This window comes from Scylla paramamosain, unplaced genomic scaffold (genome assembly GCF_035594125.1).
Source record: "Scylla paramamosain isolate STU-SP2022 unplaced genomic scaffold, ASM3559412v1 Contig92, whole genome shotgun sequence".
Taxonomy (NCBI): domain Eukaryota; kingdom Metazoa; phylum Arthropoda; class Malacostraca; order Decapoda; family Portunidae; genus Scylla; species Scylla paramamosain.
Genome location: NW_026973757.1, coordinates 177,501 through 202,500, shown reverse-complemented (window position 1 = coordinate 202,500; position 25,000 = coordinate 177,501). Strand labels below are relative to the sequence as shown.

At 41.1% G+C, this 25,000-nt stretch overlaps 1 protein-coding gene and 1 long non-coding RNA gene across 4 annotated transcripts in view; one reads left to right on the top strand and one right to left on the bottom strand.

The window, feature by feature from the left end:
* Nucleotides 1-25,000, top strand: part of LOC135098914 (uncharacterized) — a 27,490-nt gene that overhangs the window by 2,337 nt on the left and 153 nt on the right. Inside the window, exons 2-3 of one of the 3 annotated variants that reach the window (XR_010267492.1) lie at nt 10,610-10,742; nt 24,736-25,000. The exon at nt 24,736-25,000 is cut by the window's right edge and continues 153 nt beyond it. This is a non-coding gene — a long non-coding RNA (uncharacterized LOC135098914). Of the gene's footprint in view, nt 1-10,609; nt 10,743-11,364; nt 13,322-18,218; nt 18,680-24,735 lie in introns of those variants that run through there. The other 2 variants (XR_010267491.1, XR_010267490.1) reach the window with 2 other exon arrangements.
* On the bottom strand, nt 1,431-4,675 carry LOC135098923 (serine/threonine-protein kinase 36-like). Its single transcript, XM_064001348.1, has 2 exons — nt 4,574-4,675; nt 1,431-2,921 (listed from the first exon to the last, which is right to left on the bottom strand). The coding sequence occupies exon 2, from the start codon at nt 2,901-2,903 to the stop codon at nt 1,884-1,886; it is 1,020 nt and encodes a 339-aa protein (XP_063857418.1). The 5' UTR covers nt 2,904-2,921; nt 4,574-4,675; the 3' UTR covers nt 1,431-1,883.

The window sequence follows — 25,000 nt, the reverse complement described above, 5'->3', positions numbered from 1 at the left end:
ACCAGAGGCATGCTAAACAAGTGACCGCAGTACAGTGTGGTCAGTGAGGATCAGTCCTCTACCCACACAGAGGCTTATTATACTAGAGTGAAGGAATGCTTGTGGTTGTGAAATTAATGTAAATCTTACTGTTATATATCTCTACTGAACACTACCAATCTAATAACAGCCACAAATTCTCATTTTTGTCATTCCTGCCTCTTTTTCAAGAACACTCCGTTCCCATATCATAGAGAAATGAGCATTTTAGTAGTCACATCAAGAGCATGAATCATCAGGTATTAGTTCTGTGAATGATCTGTAAACATGATACTGCAAAAGAAGCAGTTTTTCTCACTTGAGGAACAAGGTCACTTTCCAAATTGATTAAATCATGCATTTAGTAGTCACATCAAGAGCATGAATCATCAGGTATTAGTTCTGTGAATGATTGTAAACATGATACTGCAAAAGAAGTAGCTTTTCTCACTTGAGGAACAAGATCACTTTCCAAATTGATTAAATCACCTATAAGTTTGTGCTGACCTTCAAACAGCTTTGCCACCTGAGGGCAGCACTTGGCCAAATATCCGATGAGGGTGCACAGCCTTGCCCGCACGACAGGTACTGGGTGGGTAATAAGAGTACCCAGCAGCAAGAGAACTGTGGTGTCACTACCTAAGATCTTTCCCACAACTGTTTGACTCTCAGGTGTTTTTCTCAAGATGTGATTCAGTATTGCCAGCATGTCTGCAACTAAACTTGGAAGCACATTATCTAGGCTTAGGATCTTTTCATCACGTTAAAAGCATTTAATACACAAACACAGTTGCAAAACTAAAATAGAAAATCTTTTTCAAGATACACTAAATGGCACATTAATGCAGTAATACTTCCCACTGAATCGATCTGATCTTTATCAAATTCAACTGTTCTTTTTAGCTTATAGTTTTCTACCCGTGATATCAGTTTGCAACAATACACTAAATTTGGTACCAGTTTACACTCAAGATACACCTTAATCACACTTTCCTTACTATTCTTCATATCATCCATAGTCATGGACAACGACAGCAAAGCTGTAAGTTTATTTATAACTGGCAGCGAACATGTTTTGATTTCTCCAAGAAGAAACAAAAATGGACAATTCTGTTTGTTCAAGAAATATGCTACAATTTCCATCAAGTACATCTGCCAATGATTTATCAATAAACTGACACCATTCCTCTGTTTCAATTGGTGTGTCTTCAAAATTGAAACTGTGAAGAGTAAACACTGCAGCACTACTAGTCTTTCCACTCATAACAGTCAACAGTCTTTCTTCAGTAAATGGAGCATAACTCTCCTCATTTATGTTTGGCACATTTGGTCTTCCATCTTGCATTAACTCTAACACTGTATTGGAAAGTCTGCTTCCCCTTCTAGAGGAACCTATTGAATTTGCTAGGCAACTGACCATACTATCTTTGCGATCTTCTAGAGGTACTGGTCCATATGTCTGAAAGTCTTTGACATCCTCTTCCTTGAACCCTGGCTCCTGAGATATTCTGCTGAGTTTCCTGACTGATGCCCCAATTGCACTTCTTAACATCAGGTTCATAATCTTGTCCAGCTGCTGGAACAGATTCCTTTGAGGATCCATTAATGTGGACATCAGCTTCCACTGTGTGTACACACTGTTTCAGGCTTTGAACTGATGCATCAGTTGAACTAGATATCTAAACAAACTCGAATCACTTTCTCTCTTCCTCTGTAATGCTGTTGATATGGAGATGGAGATCTTGAGCCTTGATCCTCTTGACATGAGCCACTTTGGAGATGAACTGCTTGTAACTTTTTTAAGGTTTCACCATCTATTTGAGGAATTCCTATGCTTTTCTTTCTCTCATTCTGGTGAGGAAAGCTTACAGGTGCAGGAGGTAAAGATACATCATCCACTGCTCTATCAGCCTGCAAAGTTGACAATTCAAGTCTTTGTGGTGAAACTTCTTTTGATATAGAGACAACTTTCTAATGTTAGACTGGCCAGCCACTCTTGACTGTCCAGCAGCTCTTTCTACTAATTCTTTACATTGTTGTTGTTTTAGCTGGTGTTGAGACACTGTCAAAGGATCAGTGAGAGGCATTATATTCAGAGAATGTTCAACAAACACTACTCCCTCCTGAACCCAAGGATGCTCAAGTAAAGCTGGCCATGTGAGCCTTTTGCTTGGATCTTTCTCAAGGAGTCCATGTAAAAAAGTGGAACAATCCTTGCTCCATCCTCCCGGCCATATGACTGGTTCACTTCTCACCATTTTGATTAACTGAACTATACAAGTGGTACAAAAGGGTGGCTTTCCAAGAAGTGGTTCATAAAGGATGCACCCAAGGGACCACAAATCTGCATTGTGATCATAAGGTTTCTCCTCAATTAATTCAAGTGCCATATACAATGGAGTGCCTTTAACAGATGTCAATACATAGGTATTGATGCACATTTTTCTGGAGGATCCAAAGTCACAGTTTTGCTTCACTAGTTGATGAGAGCAAAATGTTTTGGGGCTTATGTCTCTATGGAGAATTCTATGAGAATGCAAATAATAAATTGCTGAAACTAAGTTGCAAGCAATCTGTTGAACTCTTTCCTCTCTTAATGGACCATTGGACTCTAAAAGTTGAAAAAGTTGGCCAGGCACATACTCACTAATAGCCACAACTTCATTTTCTGTCTCAAACGAGTCAATTGTACGAACAATATTTGGATGTGCCAGACCTCTTTGAATTTCACATTCTTGCAGGAGACTTTTTAATTCTCTTTCTACTTTATTTCTTTTTGGAATAAACTTGAGAGCTACAATTTGCCCCCTAAGGAGGCATTTTCCTCGGAACACTCTTCCAAATGAACCTTGTCCTATTGCCTCCAGCACCTTGTACTCCTCCATCTTTCATGTGGTTACTACCTGCAAATGAACATAATACTAAAGTCACATTTCATTACTATATATGTTTATTTCTTTGTCACTTCAAACTGTATACTGAGGATTAGCATGTTATATTCATGGATCTTTTCTGGTCATTGCACTGCTATATTCATGAGTGTAGGAATAGTATGTGGAAGAATTAAGAGGAAGGGTTTACATAAAGTATTTCAAGCATATGCAGTGGATAGAACATTTCTGAAAGCAATCTAGAATTTCTATGCTGATACAAATATAGTCATGGAAGTTGTAGAAGATTACATAAAAAAAATATTCAAAGTTAGACCTGAACTAGAAAATGTTATTCTGTATATGACTGGAGTCAAGAAGGAAATAGTGAAGTAGTAGATGCAGGAATATTATTGATGAGAAAGAGGAAAATGTGGAGAGTACCTATGCCTGTGTTGATGATGGACTCTTACCGAGTGAGAATGATTGAGTGCTGCAGGATTGATTAGTTTGCAAATTCATATACAAAACCTAACTTGAAGACAGATGCAGTGAAGGTGTTGCTGTTTGAGTAAAACTCAAACAATATATAAAATCAAGACATGGCCAGGGAATGAAGAATATGGGAACATTTTTAAGAAGTGGCACTTGTTGAACATAAATTCATTGAGCACTAAATCTATGATCATAAAAATCAAGACATCCAAATTTTGTCCAATATGATACAGATGTACAATTGCATCTATCAACTCAATCAAAGTCCAACTTAAAATTGTTCATCTGGTAATCATTCCATTATGAAATCAAATAAAAAAGTTTTATATTGAAATTTTCCTGGTGAGAAGGCATAGAATATCTTTATGCATGTACACATGTGATTTTTTTCCATTCAAGGGTATCAGTCACTGGCAGCTCACTTATAAGAGAGAGTGTATTTAGTGCTCTTTGGATTTTAAAATAACAAAGGCTTTAACAGAAGTATTACATGAAGTTTTGTCACAAGCTTGACAATACCCAAATGTCAACTACATTCATAAGACTCAGCAGAGATTCAGCAATAATACCATGGTCATCACATGATCACACAAGTAAAGGAGTGGTACAACCAGTTCAAAGATAATATGTTGCATAAGAATGATTCACACTCCTACAGGCCCTCAACAAGCCAAAATGACAAGACCATTAACCAAGTGTTGACTTCAGTTATGCAGAACCATCAAATTTCCATCTGGAAACTAGTAAACAAGATGAAGATAAGCACTGGTTTAGTATGCTCTATCTTGAACAAGGATGTGGACTTGCAGTGACCACAAAATTTATGACAAAACTGCTACCAACACAGCAAAAATGTATATGCTTCATGTATAAAAGGGGAATATCTTGAGATATTTTTATCATATGTAGAAAATGGATGATGAGAGACTGAGTGTGTGAATGTCTAGTGTAAATGTTGAGTGTCAATGTCAAGGGACTTACAGTGGACAGAGCGGAAAGAAGGAATTTTGTTTGTGGCCACATCATAAGTGATTATCAAGAAAAGAAGTGTTCTTCAATATATGGACATTAATAATAGATCGTTTACCACAACAAAGGTCTACAGAATAAGGTTCAGAAAAGTAAAACATCAAATTACTAAATACTTAAGACAGAAAACAAAATATAAACCTGTCTAGTTTTCAGCACACCTGATTGATCATCCACTTGCACCACAGCAGATCATTATCTTGTACCATTTGTTTTATTCCTGTATGTCCTTCTGGTCATTTCATTCATCGTCACCATTCTCTGCGAGTAAGCGAAGTGTTAGTAATCAGAATAGATCAAGAAATAATGGGATCAAGCTTCATAAAGTTTGATCTAGAAAAGAAGCAGGAAGGAACTGGTTCTCAATAAAGGTGGTAGATGAATGGAACAGACTCGGTAATTAGAATGTTAGTAGCAGGTCATTAGGAAACTATAAAAGATTAGAAGACAAATTTAAGGACAAAGATGGTAGGTGGAAATGGATAGGAATGTTTCTTGCAAGGACTGCTATGTTTAGCCCTTACAGCTTCTTGCAGCTTCCCTTATTTTGTCATGTTATGTTAAGGTGCTGCCACTTTACCATTTTCATCACTCACTGATTTATTCCAGCTTACTAACTGCATACACTTTCTTTCCTCTTGCTATCCTTTGTCACTTAGAAATTTACTTGATTTTTTTGCTTTCCAGGTTTTTATTAAAAACTCTACAGTATAAATACCAGAACTAATACTTGAACAACTCTCAGACTGCTGGTGTGGATTATGTATACGATTGTCTACACCAAATTTTCAGATTGGACACCTGAATCCTTATCACTCACCTTGCTGAGAAATAAGATAAATAGTAATTAAATAAACAAGTAAATTGCATACAATCTGAAAAATAAATTTCCTAACAATGGTCAGTAAAGTATTTAGTAGCAATCACAGCACAAAATTTACACCATGGCAACTCTTCTAAGTTGAACACTGTAGATCAGCTTGCACTTACATGCAACCATGGATGTGATGGCAATCCTAATTTGTAAAGGGTATACTGTATGCATGAATGTATGTGTGTGTGTGTGTGTGCAAGAAATCTTGACAATACTTCCTCCACAAACAGTAGCTGTTTGGGAGTGGACATGCGACAGTGTACTGATATTCTAGTTTCCTTTTGTAAAAGTTTCACTCCCTGCTACAGTATAATTACTGAATAGTAGCTCCTGGCAGAATAACAGTTTTGGTTAGGTTAGGTGGATTATGTTGAGATACGTAACATTTGCATTTTTTTGATCAATGTTAGCAATAGTGGCTCCTTATGGAGCAGCTTAATCATGCACATATGATGATGAACACGCATTGTTCAACACGTGAGGGGGTTAGGTTAGGTTTGTTTGAGGCGGAGAAATAGAGGCAGGCACACAGAAAAAACAAACAAACTAAAAAGAAAAAAAACAAAGGCAAAGAAAGAAAGGCCAGACAGTAGACAGAGAGAGAGAGAGAGAGAGATGGCGCATGTGTGTGTGCTGGAAGGTGATAAGGAACACCGAAAAGTTTACCCCGATAGGAGCCGAATGCGGAGGCTAAAGGACTCTCAAGAAGGCTGCGGACTCAACTTTTCCCTCCCTCAAGCGCCGTCCAGTCCAATTGCCGGCTCAAGTTGTCCAGTGAGCCTCTTTTCCAGCTAGGTTTGAGGCCACTTCATGCCCTCTTCTCTCTCTCTCTCTTTCCCTCTTCTTGCAAGCGTCTTTCTCTTTACTTTTCTCCTTCTATTCCTTTCTCTTCCACTGTTTCTCTGTCTCTCTGTCTCCAGCTTCCTGTAACTCTGTCCTCTCCTCTTCTGTTTCCGCATTACATTTCTCATTCTTTCCCAGTCTTGATGGTTCTCCTTGGTTCTACTTCGGTCCTGTTTCTCTCTCTCTCTCTCTCTCTCTCTCTCTCTCTCTCTCTCTCTCTCTCTCTCTCTCTCTCTCTCTCTCTCATGCTTGGGATCAATGCATTTTTATCAGTACAGCTCAACTGCAGTTTAGAACGAAATACGCCAGTCATTTCCGGTTGAATTGGACTCTTCAATTCAGATTCAGTTTCATTCACATGCTTTTCAATTTTGATTCAGTTCAGCTAATTGTTTTCTGTTTCATTTTATTGGTTTTAACGCAGATTGCACACCAGACACTATCAGAAATTTAACACAAATAGAAAGCTTATTTGAACTTTCATTTTTTTTTTCTTATGCGCCATGACAAACTCAATATTACATTATAATCAACATCTCTGTTCCTTCGAAAATGCTCCACAACAAATATGAATTACATTTTATTTCCTTTATTCCCACAAATTCATATCTCACTGGCATGAATTCCACGTCTGTTCATGCTGATCCTTTATTTTTCAATTCCAATACAATCCCAATTCGCGCATTTTTTGCGTCATTTCAAATTCAAATCATAATTGAATGTAACTCAATTAACTACGCGCGCGCGCGCGCGCACACACACACACACACACACACACACACACACACACACGTCAAGGAAAATTCTGTTTCTCTCTCGCTTCCTTTTATTGCTATTTAATCTTGTCGTGTCAGGATTTGTTTCCCTTCCCCTAGTCACCCCATAGAAAAAAATAGCCCCCCCCACACACACACACACACACATTGCTGATGCTCCCCTATCGCCATACGTCACTCACCTTTTGAGTATCGCTTTAAATCTGTGAGCATTTCACTTTACGCGTTCAATATAAGTGACATCACATCTTCCCTGCCTAGGTATTAAAGGGTATGGAAAGTAGGACCTGGTTTATGTATGTTCCCGCGTGTCGTGAGTCGCAGCGTGGCAAAGTGTGGGGTGAAAAAATTCAGCTTTTCAGCTGTGAAGCAATTTGAGTTGGTAAAGTCAGCCGAAAGAGTTTTTTGGCGAAGTTCCAAGGAATTTCTGCTGGAATGGAAGAGCGGGAAGTTTGTTTGGGCAAATACACTTTCAGTTATTTCACGCAACCAGTTCGAGATTGTGCTGTTTCGTTCGTGTTTAGATGATGATGCAAGAAATAGCAACCAATTCTGGCAGGCCTTTGTACCCGGCAGTGTGTGTGTGTGTGTGTGTGTGTGCAAGTAAAGTAAGGTTTACATGCATCCTGGTTTACATTAATTATTTACAGTGAGTTCCTGCCTTGAATTGGGAACAACGTAATGTCAAATCCGAGTGACGACCTAATTTCCGTGAGATCTTACTGTGCGAGAAACTGAACGTAATTATCGAGTGTGTGGCGGCTTTGTGGTATTGATGCCAAGTTAGAGGAAGCAGTGACAGGGTGGTGGTGGTGGTGGTGGTGATGATGGTGTTGCCTTGGCGAGGTCCTCCTGTGTTGATTTAGTAAATATATGAAACACCTTTAGCCATCTACATCACCTACTCTTTTCTGCTTTAAATGTATCGTATCAAGAAGATGAAGTGAAAGGATTGTCTTTCATTCAGCAGAATTTCTGATACCTTTTTTTTTCTATGTTAAAGATAAAATGATTAAGTTATCCTACACTTTTCATCTTCTCTATCATCTGTCTCTGTATTGAAGGAGAGCTAAAAAAAATAACTTTGACAGACCTCACAACAACTACGTCATTTGCCTTGTGTTTTTTTTCTCAATCTACTCTAATTCGTATATTAAGAAATAAAAGAAGAATAATTTATAACACTCTCAGCGCTCAATTTCTGTTTTAAAGTATCCTATATTAAAACTGAAAAGAAGAAACTATCCCTGCAGCTGCGTAAGTCTGACTTCTGCGGCTGTGACGTGAGGGAGTTCAGAAATTTTCCCTGTATTTTATCATATTCCTGTTGTTTCCTCTTGTTCAAAGATGTCACGACGCTTTGTTTACGCCACGTTCCTTTGTGGGGGATCTCATCATGGTATAGGGAATTCGTTGACTAATTCTTATCATCTTTTCATTGTTTTTTTTTTATTATTATTAAGATTCTTCTCCAAAGCAACTTAGAGTACTCAGCTCTCTTGTTGATCATTTCCAGTTAATATTGCTGCGACGTCCTGGAGACAGAAGGGATTAACAATCTTGCGTCTCTGTACACACACACACACTCTCTCTCTCTCTCTCTCTCTCTCTCTCTCTCTCTCTCTCTCTCTCTCTCTCTCTCTCTCTCTCTCTCTCTCTCTCTCTCTCTCTCTCTCTCATTTTGTTGTTGTTGTTGGTCATTTTTTTTTCTTGTCAGATTATTTCCTGATGACTGCATGTGATGTACAGCTCCCTCCACTTCCACGTTCTCTAGTCAGCGTTGCCAGTGTGTGAATCGCCTGCTGTAAACCTCCTGCTTCGACTCGTATTGAAACAAATGCCGCCAATCCCTCTATCACCCTTCCGCTTAATAGTGCTACCTTCGATCTTAAGTCACTGTCCTCTTCATTATCATCACCACCACCATCACTACTATTGTCATTAAGAAAACTGAGTAAATACCTGCACGTGTACGTTTGATAATGATAAGTTTCGTAATGCACTTAGTACATCAAAGCAGGAAGGTGGAATTATCATAATGTAGCTTCCTCATCATTTAGTCTTGATCATTCCCTCTCCACGTAGCGCCAGGTGAGAAGAAAGGCAAGGAGAAGCCACCAGGCACATACACTTGCCACTTCTTCGCTTTTTTTTTCATTCCCTCCCCCTAAAACGCTTCAGTGTTAATAGAGTGAAGCGTGAGAGAGCAGCTGTTGCATCGACCAACGCTGCACCCGACACCTCGCGCCACTCCAGGCCCCGAAGTCTGCTGGGGCTGAAAGGATCCCCACCTGCCCCGCGGCGTGAGGGGGTGTGAGAGAGGAGGAGCAGGTGTCCGAGGAAGGCGGAGAATGCATGTAATGTTGGTGAGGATAAAGGGTTTGTGGGAAGAGTGGAGTGAGTGAAAGAGCTGGTCGTCAGAGTGAAATAATCGAGGTGCGAGGGAGGACATCCACTCTCTCTCTCTCTCTCTCTCTCTCTCTCTCTCTCTGGGTGGTTGTGTGTGGGTGTCGTTGTTCTTCATGATTTTAGCAGCAACTATTCATGAGGGGTAAGACTACAGCTTAGAGGAAAAGCAAACAAATTGAGCCATAAGGAAAACTAGAAGGGAAAATATAGACCAGAAAGGAATGCGCGGCTTATTAAAGGCGAGATTACTTTGAATGAGGAGAGAATAAATACTTTGAATGAGGAGAGAATAAATGTGTGATCATGTTCGATGACACACACAGACAGACAGACAGACAGACAGAGAGAGAGAGAGAGAGAGAGAGAGAGAGAGGGTAAACAGCATACTAAAGGGAAGACTTGAGTTAGAGAGGAGTGAGAGGGAAGAGCAGGACAAAGAGAAATAACACTAAAGAAAACAATCCAGGAACATGAAAAGTAAAAGGTCTCTCTCTCTCTCTCTCTCTCTCTCTCTCTCTCTCTCTCTCTCTCTCTCTCTCTCTCTCTCTGACTCGATTACGGATACTGACGAGCAGCTTTTCATACGTTTTCCTCATGCAAAGTGTTCACGCGGCCACAATGCCATCGCTCACTCGCTGCCTCCCGCAACTCTCCACAAATCTGAAGGAGTTACAATCCACAAATCTGAAGGAGTTTTGTAACTTGAGAAAAATACAAGAGTATTTTTAACAGCCTGCCTTGCCTATCTTGTTTTTTTCTTCTTCTTTTCTTCTCTCTTTGTCATCCTGTCGTCCGTGTTTATTTACTTGTGTTGCGTGTTTCGTTGTTTTTTTTATTTTTCTTTGCTTAGATTTTTTTTTCTTTTTCTTATGTGAGGATTTTCGTTAATGTTCCTATGATGCTTAACGTAATAAGTGTCTGTGTGTGTGTGTGTGTGTGTGTGTTTTGCAGGACACCGTTTTCAACAATTGTATATGTTTTTATCTTTCTTTCACTCTTTCTTTCTTTCTTTCTTTCTTTTTCATGTTTCATTAATTATTTCTTTCTTTTCTTTCTATCACTCTTTGTTTTGAAATTTTCGGTGTCCTTTGTTTGTTCCCTTTCTAATCATACACTTCTCTTAATTTTCTTTGTATATTTACCTCCTCTCTCCTTTTGTTTTGGTAACCTTTTCCTCACTCGTATTTCATTTCGTCACTTATAATTTTTCTCCCGACTTCCATTCATGATGTCTTTTAACTCCCTTCCTTCGAACGAATCAGAGACAACAGAGAATCTTCCCATTGGACAAACAGATGCAGCGTGGTGTGCCCGGGAGGAGGCGCCAACGTGGAGGAATGTACATATGCAACAACCGCAGCCACACTGCAGTACTCTTGGGTTAACCCGACGTCGAGGAGTTAAGAGCAAAGGAGCAGCATGGTTGGGGTGAGTGTTGCTCTAATTGCTACACTAACATTGTTGTTGCCGTAAGAACGAGGTCGTACTGCGCCGCTATTTATGCCACAGAGACTAGATGCCTTTCAGTGTCTTTGCAGCACTCTAATGTGTTTCCTGAAGTTAATCTTTACTCTGTTCCAAGCCGATCTGTGTGAAATTTTACCACAACGCAGTGTACTACATAACGTATTTATCAGAGACTAGTTTTGGTGGCCGCTCTACTTAACGAAGCCTATAGTAACTGAATACTAAAAGAGCTGAATCAATACTAGTTGTAAAGAAGAGATACCGTTTTATTTATCTATTTTCATTGTGTCCCTGGATATTTTCTTTAATGAGTCTCGAGTCTCCGAAGAACAGTAGAAAAGGAAATTATGTCTTGTCTTTCTTTCCTTTCCTTTTTTTTTTTTTTTTCAAAGGTACAAATCGGTAGTAAAAAGGAAGGTTTGTCACTGTCATGGCAACAGTAGCGAAGAAAGAACTGTCTAGCACGTCCCTTCCTTCCACAAGACCTCTTCCTCACGACTCCATTTCATTACTTTCCCTTCCCTCTCCCTCTCCCTTCTCCCTCTCCCACTGGCGTGTCCTGTAAAGTCGCGTTCCGTTCCAGCCTCGGCCAGTGACGCGGTAGTAAACAAGGGTGGCCTGCACACTCGTTCAAAACACGTCTCGTAAAAGTCTCAATTCAAGACCTATTTCTCGTCCTGCCACCAGGAGTTAGAAGGTCAACCTCGAAGGGACCCTCCCACCACGCTCCCAGCCCGCCTCTACGCCCCGATATATCTAAAGAAAAGATGTTTAGTGGTGTGGTTGGAGGGCGGGGAACGAGGATGTTGCTGCATTGGCCTGGCTGGTGTGCGTGTGTGCGCGAGGACTGTTGTTTTGTGGCCGCTTTCCTGTTTGTGCATGTGTATGTTTGAATGTATTTGTTATTCATGTATTTGTTTATTGATTTATGCATTTGTGTGTATGTTTATGTTACTCACGATCGTGAAATTACTTGCTGTAGTTGTGACAGTCAGATATTACAAGCAGATGAGGAGTTGGAATTCACGCGATAGATAAGAACAGGACCTTACACACACACACACACACACACACACACACACACACACACACACACACACACACACACACACACACACACACACACACCATTGTTTTGCTCACTAATTACTTACTCATTACATTTAGCAACCTTCAATCTGGTAAATAACACTCAAGGACATTACTAGTGTGTGTGTGCGTGTGTGTGTGTGTGTGTGTGTGTGTGTGTGTGTGTGTGTGTGTGTGTGTGTGTGTGTGTGTGTGTGTGTGTGTGTGTGTGTGTAAGGTCCTGTTCTTATCTATCGCGTGAATTCCAACCCCTCATCTGCTTGTAATATCTTCTGTGTGTGTGTATGTGTGTGTGTGTGTGTGTGTGTGTGTGTGTGTGTGTGTGTGTGTGTGTGTGTGTGTGTGTGTGTATGTGTGTGTCAGTGATCACAAGAAAGCCACATTACCATTTCCTGGTATCAGTCGAGGTATTTATTTATGCGTGCGATATTCGTCCCTTTCATTATTGTTGTTTAGACAAAATATCTGATGACGTCATCTGGATTCCTCCACAACAAGCCTTCCTGAAGCTACTAATCTGGCAGAGCCACTCAATTAACCTCCCTTCACTGCACGGGGACGTATGAAGCAACTCATCAACAATATCTCCTAACATTCAACGAAAACCTGAAGAGATATGGAACAGTTTTCTCGCCCGTCTATCGCCGAGCGGCAGCAGGAGGAGGCATATGTGTGAAAATAAAAATAAACGGATATCCTGTACAGCTGTCTGAGGAAACAAAATGAATACCTTCTGCAGCTGTCAGGGAAAAGTGAAATAAGAGACGGAAAAATATTAAAGTAATCGTGGAGGTCCGGTTGTATCTGTCACGCGCCACCTTGAGTCACGGAGCCAATTAGAAGCCCAGGTAAAATTACTAGCCTTGCGAAGTGGAATAACCGTCCCTTGGGTGTGTTAGTGATGTATGATAATGATGGCTGGTGACCGCGTGTGGTGGTGGTGGTGGTGGTGGTGGTAGTGGTGGTGGTGATAGTAACAGTGGTAGTAATAGTGGTAGTAATGAAACAGTGAAGTATGATGTCACGTGCCGCCCACATACTTTGGAATCACCAATAGCATCAGATTGTCTTCTTCCCATAAGCCTGGATTTGTTATTGCCGTAAATGCTCCCATGCCTGTGTTGGAGGAGGCGAGCAGTGATGTCCACCACAGAGATAGAGTCTGTCTTTCTCTTGCACTTTAGGCGAGGCGAGTGGTGAGATTTGCCAGAGGATGAGAGATGTCCTTACGCTGGTTCTTCTTTGCCCTGACGCCAGGTTAGAATTTTGTTGTAAAGTTGGAGGAAAGCTGTGAAGGAAAAAATGTTATAATGTGCAAAATGAATGGTGAAGTTTTCCTTTAAAGTATAGGATTAAAAAGAAAAATAAGAAAGGCATCGTTATATACAATAATTCCTTTTTAAATACCCCTTATTGCTATGAAGACCCCCAGTGTAAATCGATATATCACTATATGTTCACTTCTATTCGTCAAATATTCCCTATTAATAAATTTAGCTCCTGCTGCCTCCCACACATACCTTTACTGGCTTTTCTTTATTTAATTAATTAACTAACACACTCGCACTCGTTTATTTGCTCCCCGCGCTGGTTAAGTCAGGCCAATTATTACATTTTCTTTTCGCATGACAGAGAACATACATTTCCTTATCAGAAGTAAAAACACAAAAAAAAAAAAAAGGTCGCTGGTAATCACTGTTCCAATTGTTTTCATCGCGTATCCTTTGGTCTCACTTGTCTGCCGGTGGTGAAAGTGCTGGACGTTCTGCTCATTTATATATATATTTCTCCAAACGTTTTTTTTTTTCTTTTTTTTTTCCCACGTGAAATCCCTTTGCCTGGAGAAGTAATTAATGATGCAACGCGATACACCATGAGGCTTTTTTGCACCATTGTGTAGTCTTCACTGAGAGAGAGAGAGAGAGAGAGAGAGAGAGAGAGAGAGAGAGAGAGAGAGAGAGAGAGAGAGAGAGAGAGAGAAGAACATATCAAAAGAAAATAAGAGAATGTACAAGGCCTACACGTGACAGTCCCTCTATGAAACACACCTACCTACTTGTATTTTCACTTATCATCCCAATCCATAAATTTCTGTAATCTTCTACATGATATTTAGAGCTTCAACGAAGATATGCACAGAGACTCGCTTGTTCCCTGCGTTCTCGTACCTGGGATGAGTCCGCCCTCCGTACAGTGCATCCATTCCGTCACTTTGTCACGTGAGGGAGAGAACACGTATAGGTGAGTGGGGCGAGGGGTGTCAGTGTGTGTAGGTGGTGGTGCTTACCAGATGCAGGTCAAGGTCACCAGGTATTAGTGTTACAAAAATTAAATAGTCGTGTTTGCATAGATTCAACAAGAACACCTTACTACGAAACTGTCGAGTCACACAATCTTGAAAGTCATTTTCGGTGGACTTATTTTTACACTCCCCTTCTTTTTTGGTCCATCCATTGAGAGGACGAGTCATCACGCAGCCACTCACTCAGTGAATGGAGCTCTGGGAAGAGTGAAGGTGAATACCGGAGGGAATGAAGGTGAATATTTTTTTTTTTTTTTTAGAGAGAGAGAGAGAGAGAGCCTGAGCACTACCTACGTCCCCACTCCTTGCCTTCCGAACTAATGAGCAGCGAACACTACTGAAACATGCTCCGAGTCAGGCTTGGAGGCGCGTGGGGTCGTTTCGCTACTTAGCGGCAGCAGCAGCAGCGGTACCAGCGGGGAGTGTCGTAGGCTTGTTGATGTACTGTGATATGTGCTGTTTAGTTTTCCGCAAATTTTGGAGAATGCGGTATGAGAAACATTTCCTTTAATTTTGCGTTAAAAAGAGCTTTCACTGTTAGCATACGAACAACGTGGTACGCTTCAGTTCCAAGTTCCAATTAAAAACAAGAGTGACCGTGTGATAACGTAACCCATGACTGTAACATGTATTTGTGCTCGCGACACAGCACACGGTTGTCATATACTGCTACATACTTAGTGTATGTTATACCTGTTGTCTTGCACTCAACAACTCTGGCACAGCTGGCGTAGTGTTAATGAATGTGGAAACTTTATATTTTCATGGTAACAATTCTCTTTATATTCGCGTCAGTGCTTTTAAATGTTCTCCTTTCTCTCGTAAACATAAGCGCAGGGTCTGAAGGTTTTATTGATTACGCAGCGTTTCGCGGTTCATCTATGGCACTTTAAATTAACGTTAAACTCGATTACAATTAAGTGAAGTAATTTATCAGTTTGAGTGAAGTATTTTATCAGTTTGAAATACCTCACCGTCATTCATGGAAGAAAACTATTGCATGCATTCAATTTATAACTGTAGAGGACCTACAAAGTCAAAGGACAAAAAACAAATAAAAATGATGCGGCGTTGTGGCGGAAGTTCCCTCTTTGCAACAGCGCCGAGTGACTCTTTGCATCAGCTTTCATTGGAATGATATTTCGTTTTCAACCTTTCCACTTCATATTAACACTACTATGCACAAGACCCCAGCTTACGGGCTCTCAAAGCTGACTGGGCGATACACTACGATATATTGGACAAACGAGGGTTTCTCATTTAATTGCTGCCAGGATGAGGAGGGAAGAAGAGAGAGAGGGAGAGTGATTTGTGTTATCATTGGTGGCAGTGGTGGTGGTGGTGGTAGTTTGGAGGAACGTACGCAAAGAAACCCTGCCCTTAAATCTCCGCTGTTTGTGATGTGCGCTTCACGGACGCAGGAAACGACGCTGGGTTTGCTGAGGTGAGTGGCGTGGCTGTGGTCCGGATGTTTAGCCCACCTGATGTTTCCTAATTCGATTGTTAGTAAGGATTATCTGCATCTTCTTGTGTGCGTGTGAGAGTCATGGCAGTCTTGCAGCTGCGTCTTAAGTTACATTTATGGTTCATAATTAGCTAAGTCAGTGTTTGAAAACATGAGCATAGGAACACATGGAAAATTTCTCAGGAGTATGTTGTCATAAGCTGCTTCACCGATAATAATAATAATAATAAACATCCATAGTGCAGCTGACAAAATATATGGAAAGCTTGCCGATAGAAGGGGCTGTTACATTGTATAGTTAAGAAATCACCAGAAATCACCGTTTCTGGAACTGACATCTCACTGGGCTTTTTTTTTATTTATTGGATTTTTGTTGCCCTTAGCCAGTGTCTCTCCTACATAAAAAAAAAAAAAGATTGTAGTTAGTAAGACTGTCGATAGAGGGCTGCTACTTTGCCTTGTTGCGTGTAGGCGGCGGAAACACCTCGCGATGTTTATTCCTTGAGCCATGAGTTTCCTGGTCATTGGCAGCACATCTGGAAGAGAAAAGTCACCACGTAACCCGAGGCAATAACGGACGACGACAAGTAAAAAGTGATAAAACACAGAAATATGACAGTCACTCATACTTTAGGGAGTTAAACACTCATTCATTGGTAAAAGGTAAAATATTGTGCTTACCGTTCTTCTTTTCCTTCACTCAAGTTGTTCAAGACATGGTAGTAGCGTGTGTGTGTGTGTGTGTGTGTGTGTGTTTGAACCAGGCTTCACTCTCACTGCGAGACCTGAGTTGACGTCATCCTACCTTCCCACCACCACCACCAACAACAACACTTTGCAGAATCAAATATCAGATTTTTTGTGGGATGAATGTAAACCAGGACTTGTTAAATGACTGACGCGCGGCATTATTTCTTTTAATAAATACCGCAATATACTCTGTTATCCTGCCGTCAGTCCGCTCCGCACGGCATTCATAAAGGTACCTTATATTTGGGCTTCATTTAGTTATTTCAGCGTAACGCCACACACGTGAAATATCGCCACTCTATTTTCCTGGCGCGGGGAGAATGTTATGCATATTGCGTTGAGCGTCATTACGAGTTATATTTCATAATGTATACGAGTGCTTTCTTTTTAATTTCCATCATAAACTAAACTTTACTGCACACTGATGCGTTATTCACAAAATAAGCAAAGTGTGGTGCAATACAACCTCACCTCAGCGACGCACACTCCACCGCACGTCATCAGGTTTCAGGCACCCTTACATAATAATCTCTCCAGATTTTGTGCATTACAATTCTTTTAATTTATAACTAGATTTTTTTTTTTTTTTTTGTGTGTGTGTGTATGTGTGTGTGTGTGTGTGAAATACCTTATTATTCATTCACAAAAACGATCACCGTCCACCACAGCAGCAGCGTAATGGACAGTAACATAAGAACATAAGAAATAAGGGAAGCTGCAAGAAGCGACCAGGCTTACACGTGGCAGTCCCTGTATGAAACACACCTACCTATTTCCATCTGCTATCCCCATCCATAAACTTGTCTAATCTTCTCTTAAAGCTCTCTAGTGTCCTAGCACTAACTACATGATTACTGAGTCCGTTCCACTCATCTACCACTCTATTTGAGAACCAATTTTTTCCTATCTCCTTCCTAAACCTAAATTTTTCAAGCTTGAACCCGTTATTTCTTGTTCTACCCTGGTTGCTGATCCTAAGAATTTTGCTTACATCTCCCTTGTTATAACCCTTATACCACTTAAAGACTTCTATCAGGTCCCCTCTTAACCTACGTCTCTCTAGAGAATGTAAATTTAACCGCTTCAACCTCGCTTCGTAAGGAATACTCCTCATCCCCTGTATCCTTTTAGTCATTCTCCTCTGTACTGATTCTAATAGACCTATATCTTTCCTGTAATGTGGGGACCAGAACTGCACAGCGTAGTCTAGATGAGGTCTGACCAGCGCCAAGTATAACTGTTACCTCACGCCGGCCACGCCTTGCCATGCACGCTCAGGACTGGCTATTTTTAATACTCAGCAACACTTTACCTGGTGAATTACTCAGACAAATTTCACTTACACGGATGCACTTGTTGTGTATTCAGTAATGAAAACAGTAATAGATAACGTGAACCCAGTAGCTAGATATAAGATTGTTATAATACCACATGTTCTCCTCGTATACTCAGGAACTCCCTTTACCCGGAGACTTTTAAGACCGCATTGTGAAACCTCTCCGCCACACCTCCACTACTTTCAGAAGGTTCTAGTTGAAATGGCACAGGTTGCAAGGTTTTTGTTTATGGCTGTAGTGACAGATTAACGATGTCTACACTATTAACAGGAGAATCACTCTTGAGAACTCGGCCAATCATCTCTGTGGCCTTTGAAAATGATCGTAATGAGAGAGCAAAGTGTTTCAGAATAAGATCTTCACGCAGACTATTTCCATTTACACGTATTAATTTCCTGTGTATCCGACTACAATTACATTGAGCACTGCAGCCCACGGGTAGCAGCTTGTTACTGGCTAAGTGTTCATGTAGTACCTTATTTTCTTACTGGCAGCAGTGCACCACGCAGGAAAAGAGTCCACACTGAGTTCCCGTCACCATGTCAACCAGAAATGACTACCTCACGGCATATAGATGGCAGAGCGCCTCGATCGTCACACTTGACCTCATACACTTGATCGGAAAAAGATAAATAAATAAATAAATACGAAGCAATTACACCAGTGGACAAGTACTGTAAACAAAAGCAGCACGAAGCAATGCACTGCAGTCACTCGCAGCCACGTGTTTGGCAAGCACTGACATTGGTGGAGGCCGTACATTGCGGTCGTATGTTCCTTCATTAAGTTGTAAAAAATATGGTCTGAGCACAACCTTCCCTGTGTGTGTGTGTGTGTGTGTGTGTTGATTAAGCGAGTCAGGCAATAACACGAGAATAAATAAGAAGAGAACGCTCCTTTGCATGGATACAAAATACTCACAGACACACATACAAAACTAAATAAAAAAGGGGGAAAAAATCTGCCTTTCTTTCTTCATTGTATAAACGTTGCGTTGACAGGTTCTGTGAAGGCAAATTGTGTTTTCTTTATATTTACTTTGTTTTAAAGGTGAAAACAGACAAAGTTATCGGTGTTGATGCCGCTGCCACGCCTCGCGCTCAAAGAATGTTGTGCATGTCGCTTAGAGCCTCTTTACGAGTTATAATTCGTAATGATATGTAGTGCGCTTTGTTTTTATTCATATGAATTAAACGGTATCAGACATCAATGCGTATAAAGACAAACAGATCAGTACAGCCTCACCTCAGCGATGCAAACTCCGCTGCTCATCATCAGTTTTCAGGCACTTGTACCTAATTATCTCTTTTTTATGCACTGAACTTCCCTTTTCGCTTGTTCTGACTGGAAAGAGAGAGAGAAATTATCCTCAGTAACACAAACACAAATGAATAGATAGACAGATAAATAGATAGGTAGGTAGATTTATACAGATAGACAGACGAACAATCAAAGAGAGCGATAGATTAATAGATAGACAGATATGTAGATAGATCAGTAATGCATTTTCCACAATACTCTGCATAATAATACTCGGAACAAATGATCAGAAATAACATACGGGGAAAAGAACGGACTGATTCTTAACAACATTCTTTACAGCAACTAGTATAACAATAATGGCCACAATACTCTCAACACGGGAACGAAGATAACACACGGACAAAAGAGGAGCCGGAGATAGAGACAAACAGGCAGATGCACAGACAAAACACACAAAAAACAGGACAGAAGACACACAATATGTACGAGTAAATGGAGATATTCGTGGTGGTAATGACAGGAAGATCGTAACGTCCCGGCACGTGTCATCAGTCTTCACAGTGGGAGGTTATTAGTGGTTATTAGCGTCTTAACTTTATAGACGAGCTTAAGCCCTTTTAGCTGAGAAGGTGGATTACAATTAATTTTCCGGGAGGGGGGGAGGTGGATATCATACAAGATTACGTTAAGACTTAAATTGCAGGAGGGAAAGGAGAAGGGAGCATAATTAAGGGAATGGAAGGAAGTGGAAAATGAGAAGGAATAGGAAGAGAGAACGGAAGGAGCACAGGTAAGAGTTGGGATGGAGGAGGAAAGTTTGGGTGTAAGGTTCAAGCACAGTGAGTGGCAGGTTGTACTGTGACGCGAGGGGGGTGCACAGGAGGACAGGGCTGGAGTGAGGCAGGTGGATACTGAAATGAGGCGCAGGTTTTAACTTAATCGGATGAAGATAATGCAAAGTGCTGAACCTCACCCCCTCCCTCCATCCACACTTTCATCTCTTCCTGTGTGAAAAGAAAAAAAGATTCTCCGTTTTCCTGATTTTCTCACCGTGAGATTTTTTTAAATTGATGTTTTCAGCTCTCTCTCTCTCTCTCTCTCTCTCTCTCTCTCTCTCTCTCTCTCTCTCTCTCTCTCTCTCTCTCTCTCTCTCTCTCTCTCTGGTCATTCACGTCAGGCTTTCTTTCATTCTTCACTTGCAGGAGATCTTTGGTGTTTCCGGTCTTGCCTTAAGAGAGTCATTTCTTTCACTTCCCACCTTCCTTTCTTTTCCTTTTTCGGCAGGACTCTTCGGTCTCTCGGACTTTCATTCCTCAAGACTGATACAAAACCTCATCCTGATTACAAACTAAAAAAAAAAGTTGACCCTTCTCATCTACTGTTTTGTATCTTGACATTGTCTTGAGGTTGTCCGTGTTACCAAGCAATTGAGAATGGAATCACACAATCGAGAAATTTAACTGAGAAACAACGCGGTAGAATGGTGCAGTGTTTCTTGCAGCCTCATTGAACCTGAAATAATCCGTGACGTTACAGAACCAGGCAGAGGACCACTACTCTGCGGTGAGGGAGCGTCACGCATGGCGCCGGGGTAATAGTGTATCAGCAACAAAACAAACCATTTTAGAGAAAACACCAAGAATATGCGTCAAGCGGCGTGTTGGCGCGCGAGCACATGCTATCTCTGCAGTGGATCGGGTAATTTTCAGGCCAGGACGCGAGTACAATGGATTTCAAGGGGAGTAATGGTGTGAATCACCATATTAACGAGGAAAAAGGCTAGACGTTTTTAACTCACTTATTGGAATACTAAGGCAGCGTGCACTGCTGAGTAAGAGACGGAAGGTAAGAAACAGAGGCAGGTTAGGACAATCAAGAGGCAACATGACCTGAGCACGAACTGACAACTGTGAAAAATATAGAGTGAGACGAGATGAAGGAGAGATAAGAGAGAGTCACAGAGTGTTGGCCAAGAATAACTGGATGAGGAAAAGACGAAAGGACAGGAATGAAAAATGGTGCTACTCAAGCGTTCAGAATTTGACTTACGGGGAGAAGGAATGTTAAAAGAATAAAGGAGAAAGGCTGTTGAGGATTGGTGCAGAATTCCGAGACATGAAGGGAAGAACTGCTAACAGGGAAGTGAGACGAACAGAAAACGGGAGTTCAAGGAAGGACTGAAAAATTATGTAACCCGCTTACTGTTTCTATGGGCTCTCTTTGTACGTGTTCTTCAATTGTAAAAACCATAAAACATATCCCAGAAATTCATTTCAAATGTGTTTTGGTCGTGTTGCCTCTGTATAGTTTTCCTTCAATTGACATGAAAGAACACTCGTGACATGAATTCCGAGGACGTGGACAGTAATATTTCGTGATTTAATTTGTTTGGAAGGCAGAGGTCTGGCGCAAGTTGTCCTTCTAATGTGACATTTGTCGCGGCCTCACAAACACTGCAGCCACTGATGGAGCAAGCTATTTCCTGCCACTGTGTGAAGTTCACACCCTCGCAGCGACGACCTCTGAGAAAGTTACCTCTCTTTATTGATGTCTTGCTGTCTGGTTAATTTGAGAGAGAGAGAGAGAGAGAGAGAGAGAGAGAGAGAGAGGAGAGAGAGAGAGAGTTAAAAAAAAAAAAAACGTTACCCGAGTGTTTGTCTTCATTCCGGCACCAACAGAACAGTGTCACTTAAGCTGCTACAGAAAAGAGAAAAGCTGAGTACCGTGACGAAGCAGGTAGAGTATGTGACCACGGCATTACAAGGGGGGCACGTGTAGAGGACCAGGGAGAAGCAGGGAGGAGCAGAGGGTAATGTAGCGTACAGTATAGTGATGCTGTATACCTACCGACCATATTGGATACAAAAAAATCACCCTTGCCATTACCTGTCCGATTACACACCTGGATAAGTGAAAATGGTAAACACGCGTTGCTAGATTGTATCGAGAGCAAAGTGTTAATGTGCAAGTATGTGGAGCGTGTATAAGGGTCTCTCTCTCTCTCTCTCTCTTTCTCTCTCTCTCTCTCTCTCTCTCCACCGTGCAACATCCCAGCGCAGTGAAGGGAGACGAGCACGCAACACCACAGGCACATGTTGCTGAAAAAAAAAGAAAACAAAAAAAATTATCGTTCACTTCGTTTCCTTCCCCCAAACGTGCCCAGTCCTTGAACGTGCCTTTTCACCCTTTTGTCTCTACTTTTCACCGCCGCCTGTCGCTCCTGCTGTCCGTCGCGTCCAAATTAAGCAACTTTCCCATTCGTTCCCCTTCAAGTTAAAGACGTTTTCAACCATTTTCCCTCTCTCTCTCTCTCTCTCTCTCTCTCTCTCTCTCTCTCTCTCTCTCTCTCTCTCTCTCTCTCTCTCTCTCTCTCATTTGCGTCGGGAATTAAGTAATGAGCGAGTGACTTCCTTCCTGCATGAACGTAAGTCAGATATTCTCCTGAGGGTGACGTGAGCCCACTAGCGGAGGTGACTTGACTAGTTAGCGGACGCCCCTTCTTAATAAGTATGTACGCCAGCAGGACTCCGCCCGCCGCTCCGATGGTCGTGCTTCGTGGGCGGCGACGTTGACGGTACATTCGAATACTGTTTCTCAAATATTTTCTGCTCCCTCTCTGCTTTAATATGTTTCGCAATGGCAGCCATCCAACACAGAAACATGACTGCTGGTGGATTTGTCACCTTGTCAAGGTGTCAGGATCAGTCTGGCAACAGTGAGGGGTCGGGGAGGATTGGTATAGGAGTGGCAACACTGTCTTACTCATCCCCCTCTCTCTCTCTCTCTCTCTCTCTCTGTTCTTTTTCTTTTTAGTATAATTATGATGATGTTGTTGTTGTTATTATTGTTGTTTTTGTTGTTGTTATTGTTGTTGTACTACTATGAATGCGATTACTACTACTACTATCGTTATTCCCCTACCGTTACTGTTATCTCTCTCTCTCTCTCTCTCTCTCTCTCTCTCTCTCTCTCTCTCTCTCTCTCTCTCTCTCTCTCTCTCTCTCTCTCTCTCTCTCTGTTCTTTTTCTTATTAGTATATTATTGATGTTGTTATTGTTTTTGTTGCTGTTATTGTTGTTGTTGTACTACTATGAATGCTATTACTACTACTACTACTATCGTTATTCCCCTACCGTTACTGTTCTCTCTCTCTCTCTCTCTCTCTCTCTCTCTCTCTCTCTCTCTCTCTCTCTCTCTCTCTCTCTCTCTCTCTCTCCGTATATCATTTTCATCTGTATTCTTTATTTCCCTTTTCTTCCTTATCTCTCTCTCTCTCTCTCTCTCTCTCTCTCTCTCTCTCTCTCTCTCTCTCTCTCTCTCTCTCTCTCTCTCTTGATAGAATCTCTCTCTCTCTCTCTCTCTTGATAGAATGAATGAATGGAGATAGAATGAATGAATGGACGGATAGATGGCAAATGCAATTTAATATCAATAAATGCAAAGTGCTTAGCGTAGGTAGAGGAAACCCACACAATAGGTACACATTAAACACCCAAACTCTGGTAGGTACAGGGTACGAGAAAGATTTAGGAGTTATAGTTAGCTCTGAACTCCGTCTAGGGAAACAATGCATAGAAGCCAGAAACAAGGCAAATAGGGTACTAGGATTCATTTTTAGGAGTGTTAAAAGTAGAAGGCCGGAAGTAATATTAAAGTTATACTTGGCGCTGGTCAGACCTCATCTAGACTACGCTGTGCAGTTCTGGTCCCCACATTACAGGAAAGATATAGGTCTATTAGAATCAGTACAGAGGAGAATGACTAAAAGGATACAGGGGATGAGGAGTATTCCTTACGAAGCGAGGTTGAAGCGGTTAAATTTACATTCTCTAGAGAGACGTAGGTTAAGAGGGGACCTGATAGAAGTCTTTAAGTGGTATAAGGGTTATAACAAGGGAGATGTAAGCAAAATTCTTAGGATCAGCAACCAGGGTAGAACAAGAAATAACGGGTTCAAGCTTGAAAAATTTAGGTTTAGGAAGGAGATAGGAAAAAATTGGTTCTCAAATAGAGTGGTAGATGAGTGGAACGGACTCAGTAATCATGTAGTTAGTGCTAGGACACTAGAGAGCTTTAAGAGAAGATTAGACAAGTTTATGGATGGGGATAGCAGATGGAAATAGGTAGGTGTGTTTCATACAGGGACTGCCACGTGTAAGCCTGGTCGCTTCTTGCAGCTTCCCTTATTTCTTATGTTCTTATGTTCTCTCCGTATATCATTTTCATCTGTATTCTTTCTTATTTCCCTTTTCTTCTCTCTCTCTCTCTCTCTCTCTCTCTCTCTCTCTCTCTCTCTCTCTCTCTCTCTCTCTCTCTCTCTCTCTCGAAGTCTCAATAGGGAATCGTGTCCACCATATTTCTTCCCTCCTCTTAACTCTGCGAAAACACACGTGTTTTCGCGCCCCACAGCCTCCCTCCGCCCGCCCCTCGCCCGGCCCCCGCCCCACGCTGCCCACGAGCGTCGCAAAATGGGTGTGAATTATCTTTAATGCTTTCCTTGTGTCTACTCTTTCACGCGCTAAATAGCGGGAAGCTTTGTTAACATTCTGCCATTGTGTTCGAGTTGTTGCTTCTGACTTTGGCTTTGGGTTAATGTTTTTTTTTATTTATTTATTTATTTTTGTTGTATTTTGTCATATTTATTAGGTTTGCTTTGTTTGTGAGGGTTTGTTTATTGGTTTTCTTGTGATTATGATTTTTTTCAATGTTTTGTTTGATTTATTTTTTTTGTTTTTGTTTTTGTTGCAGAGTTTCAAACACGTCTTGCTCTATGATGTTGCGTTCGAGTTGGTGATGTGACGTTGACTTCGAGTGAATAGTTTGTATTTTTTTCGTGATTCTTGTTAATGTTTGTGTGTTTTCTTTGTCCGCGGGTATTTTGTTTAATTTTGAATGTGGTTTGTATGTTTAGATAAGCTGGGTTTTGTTTTTTTGTTTGTTTTTATTTAGTTAGTGATTTATTTTGGTGAAAGGTTTCGAACGCTCGGCTCAGAAAGTACGTTTGTTTATTTAT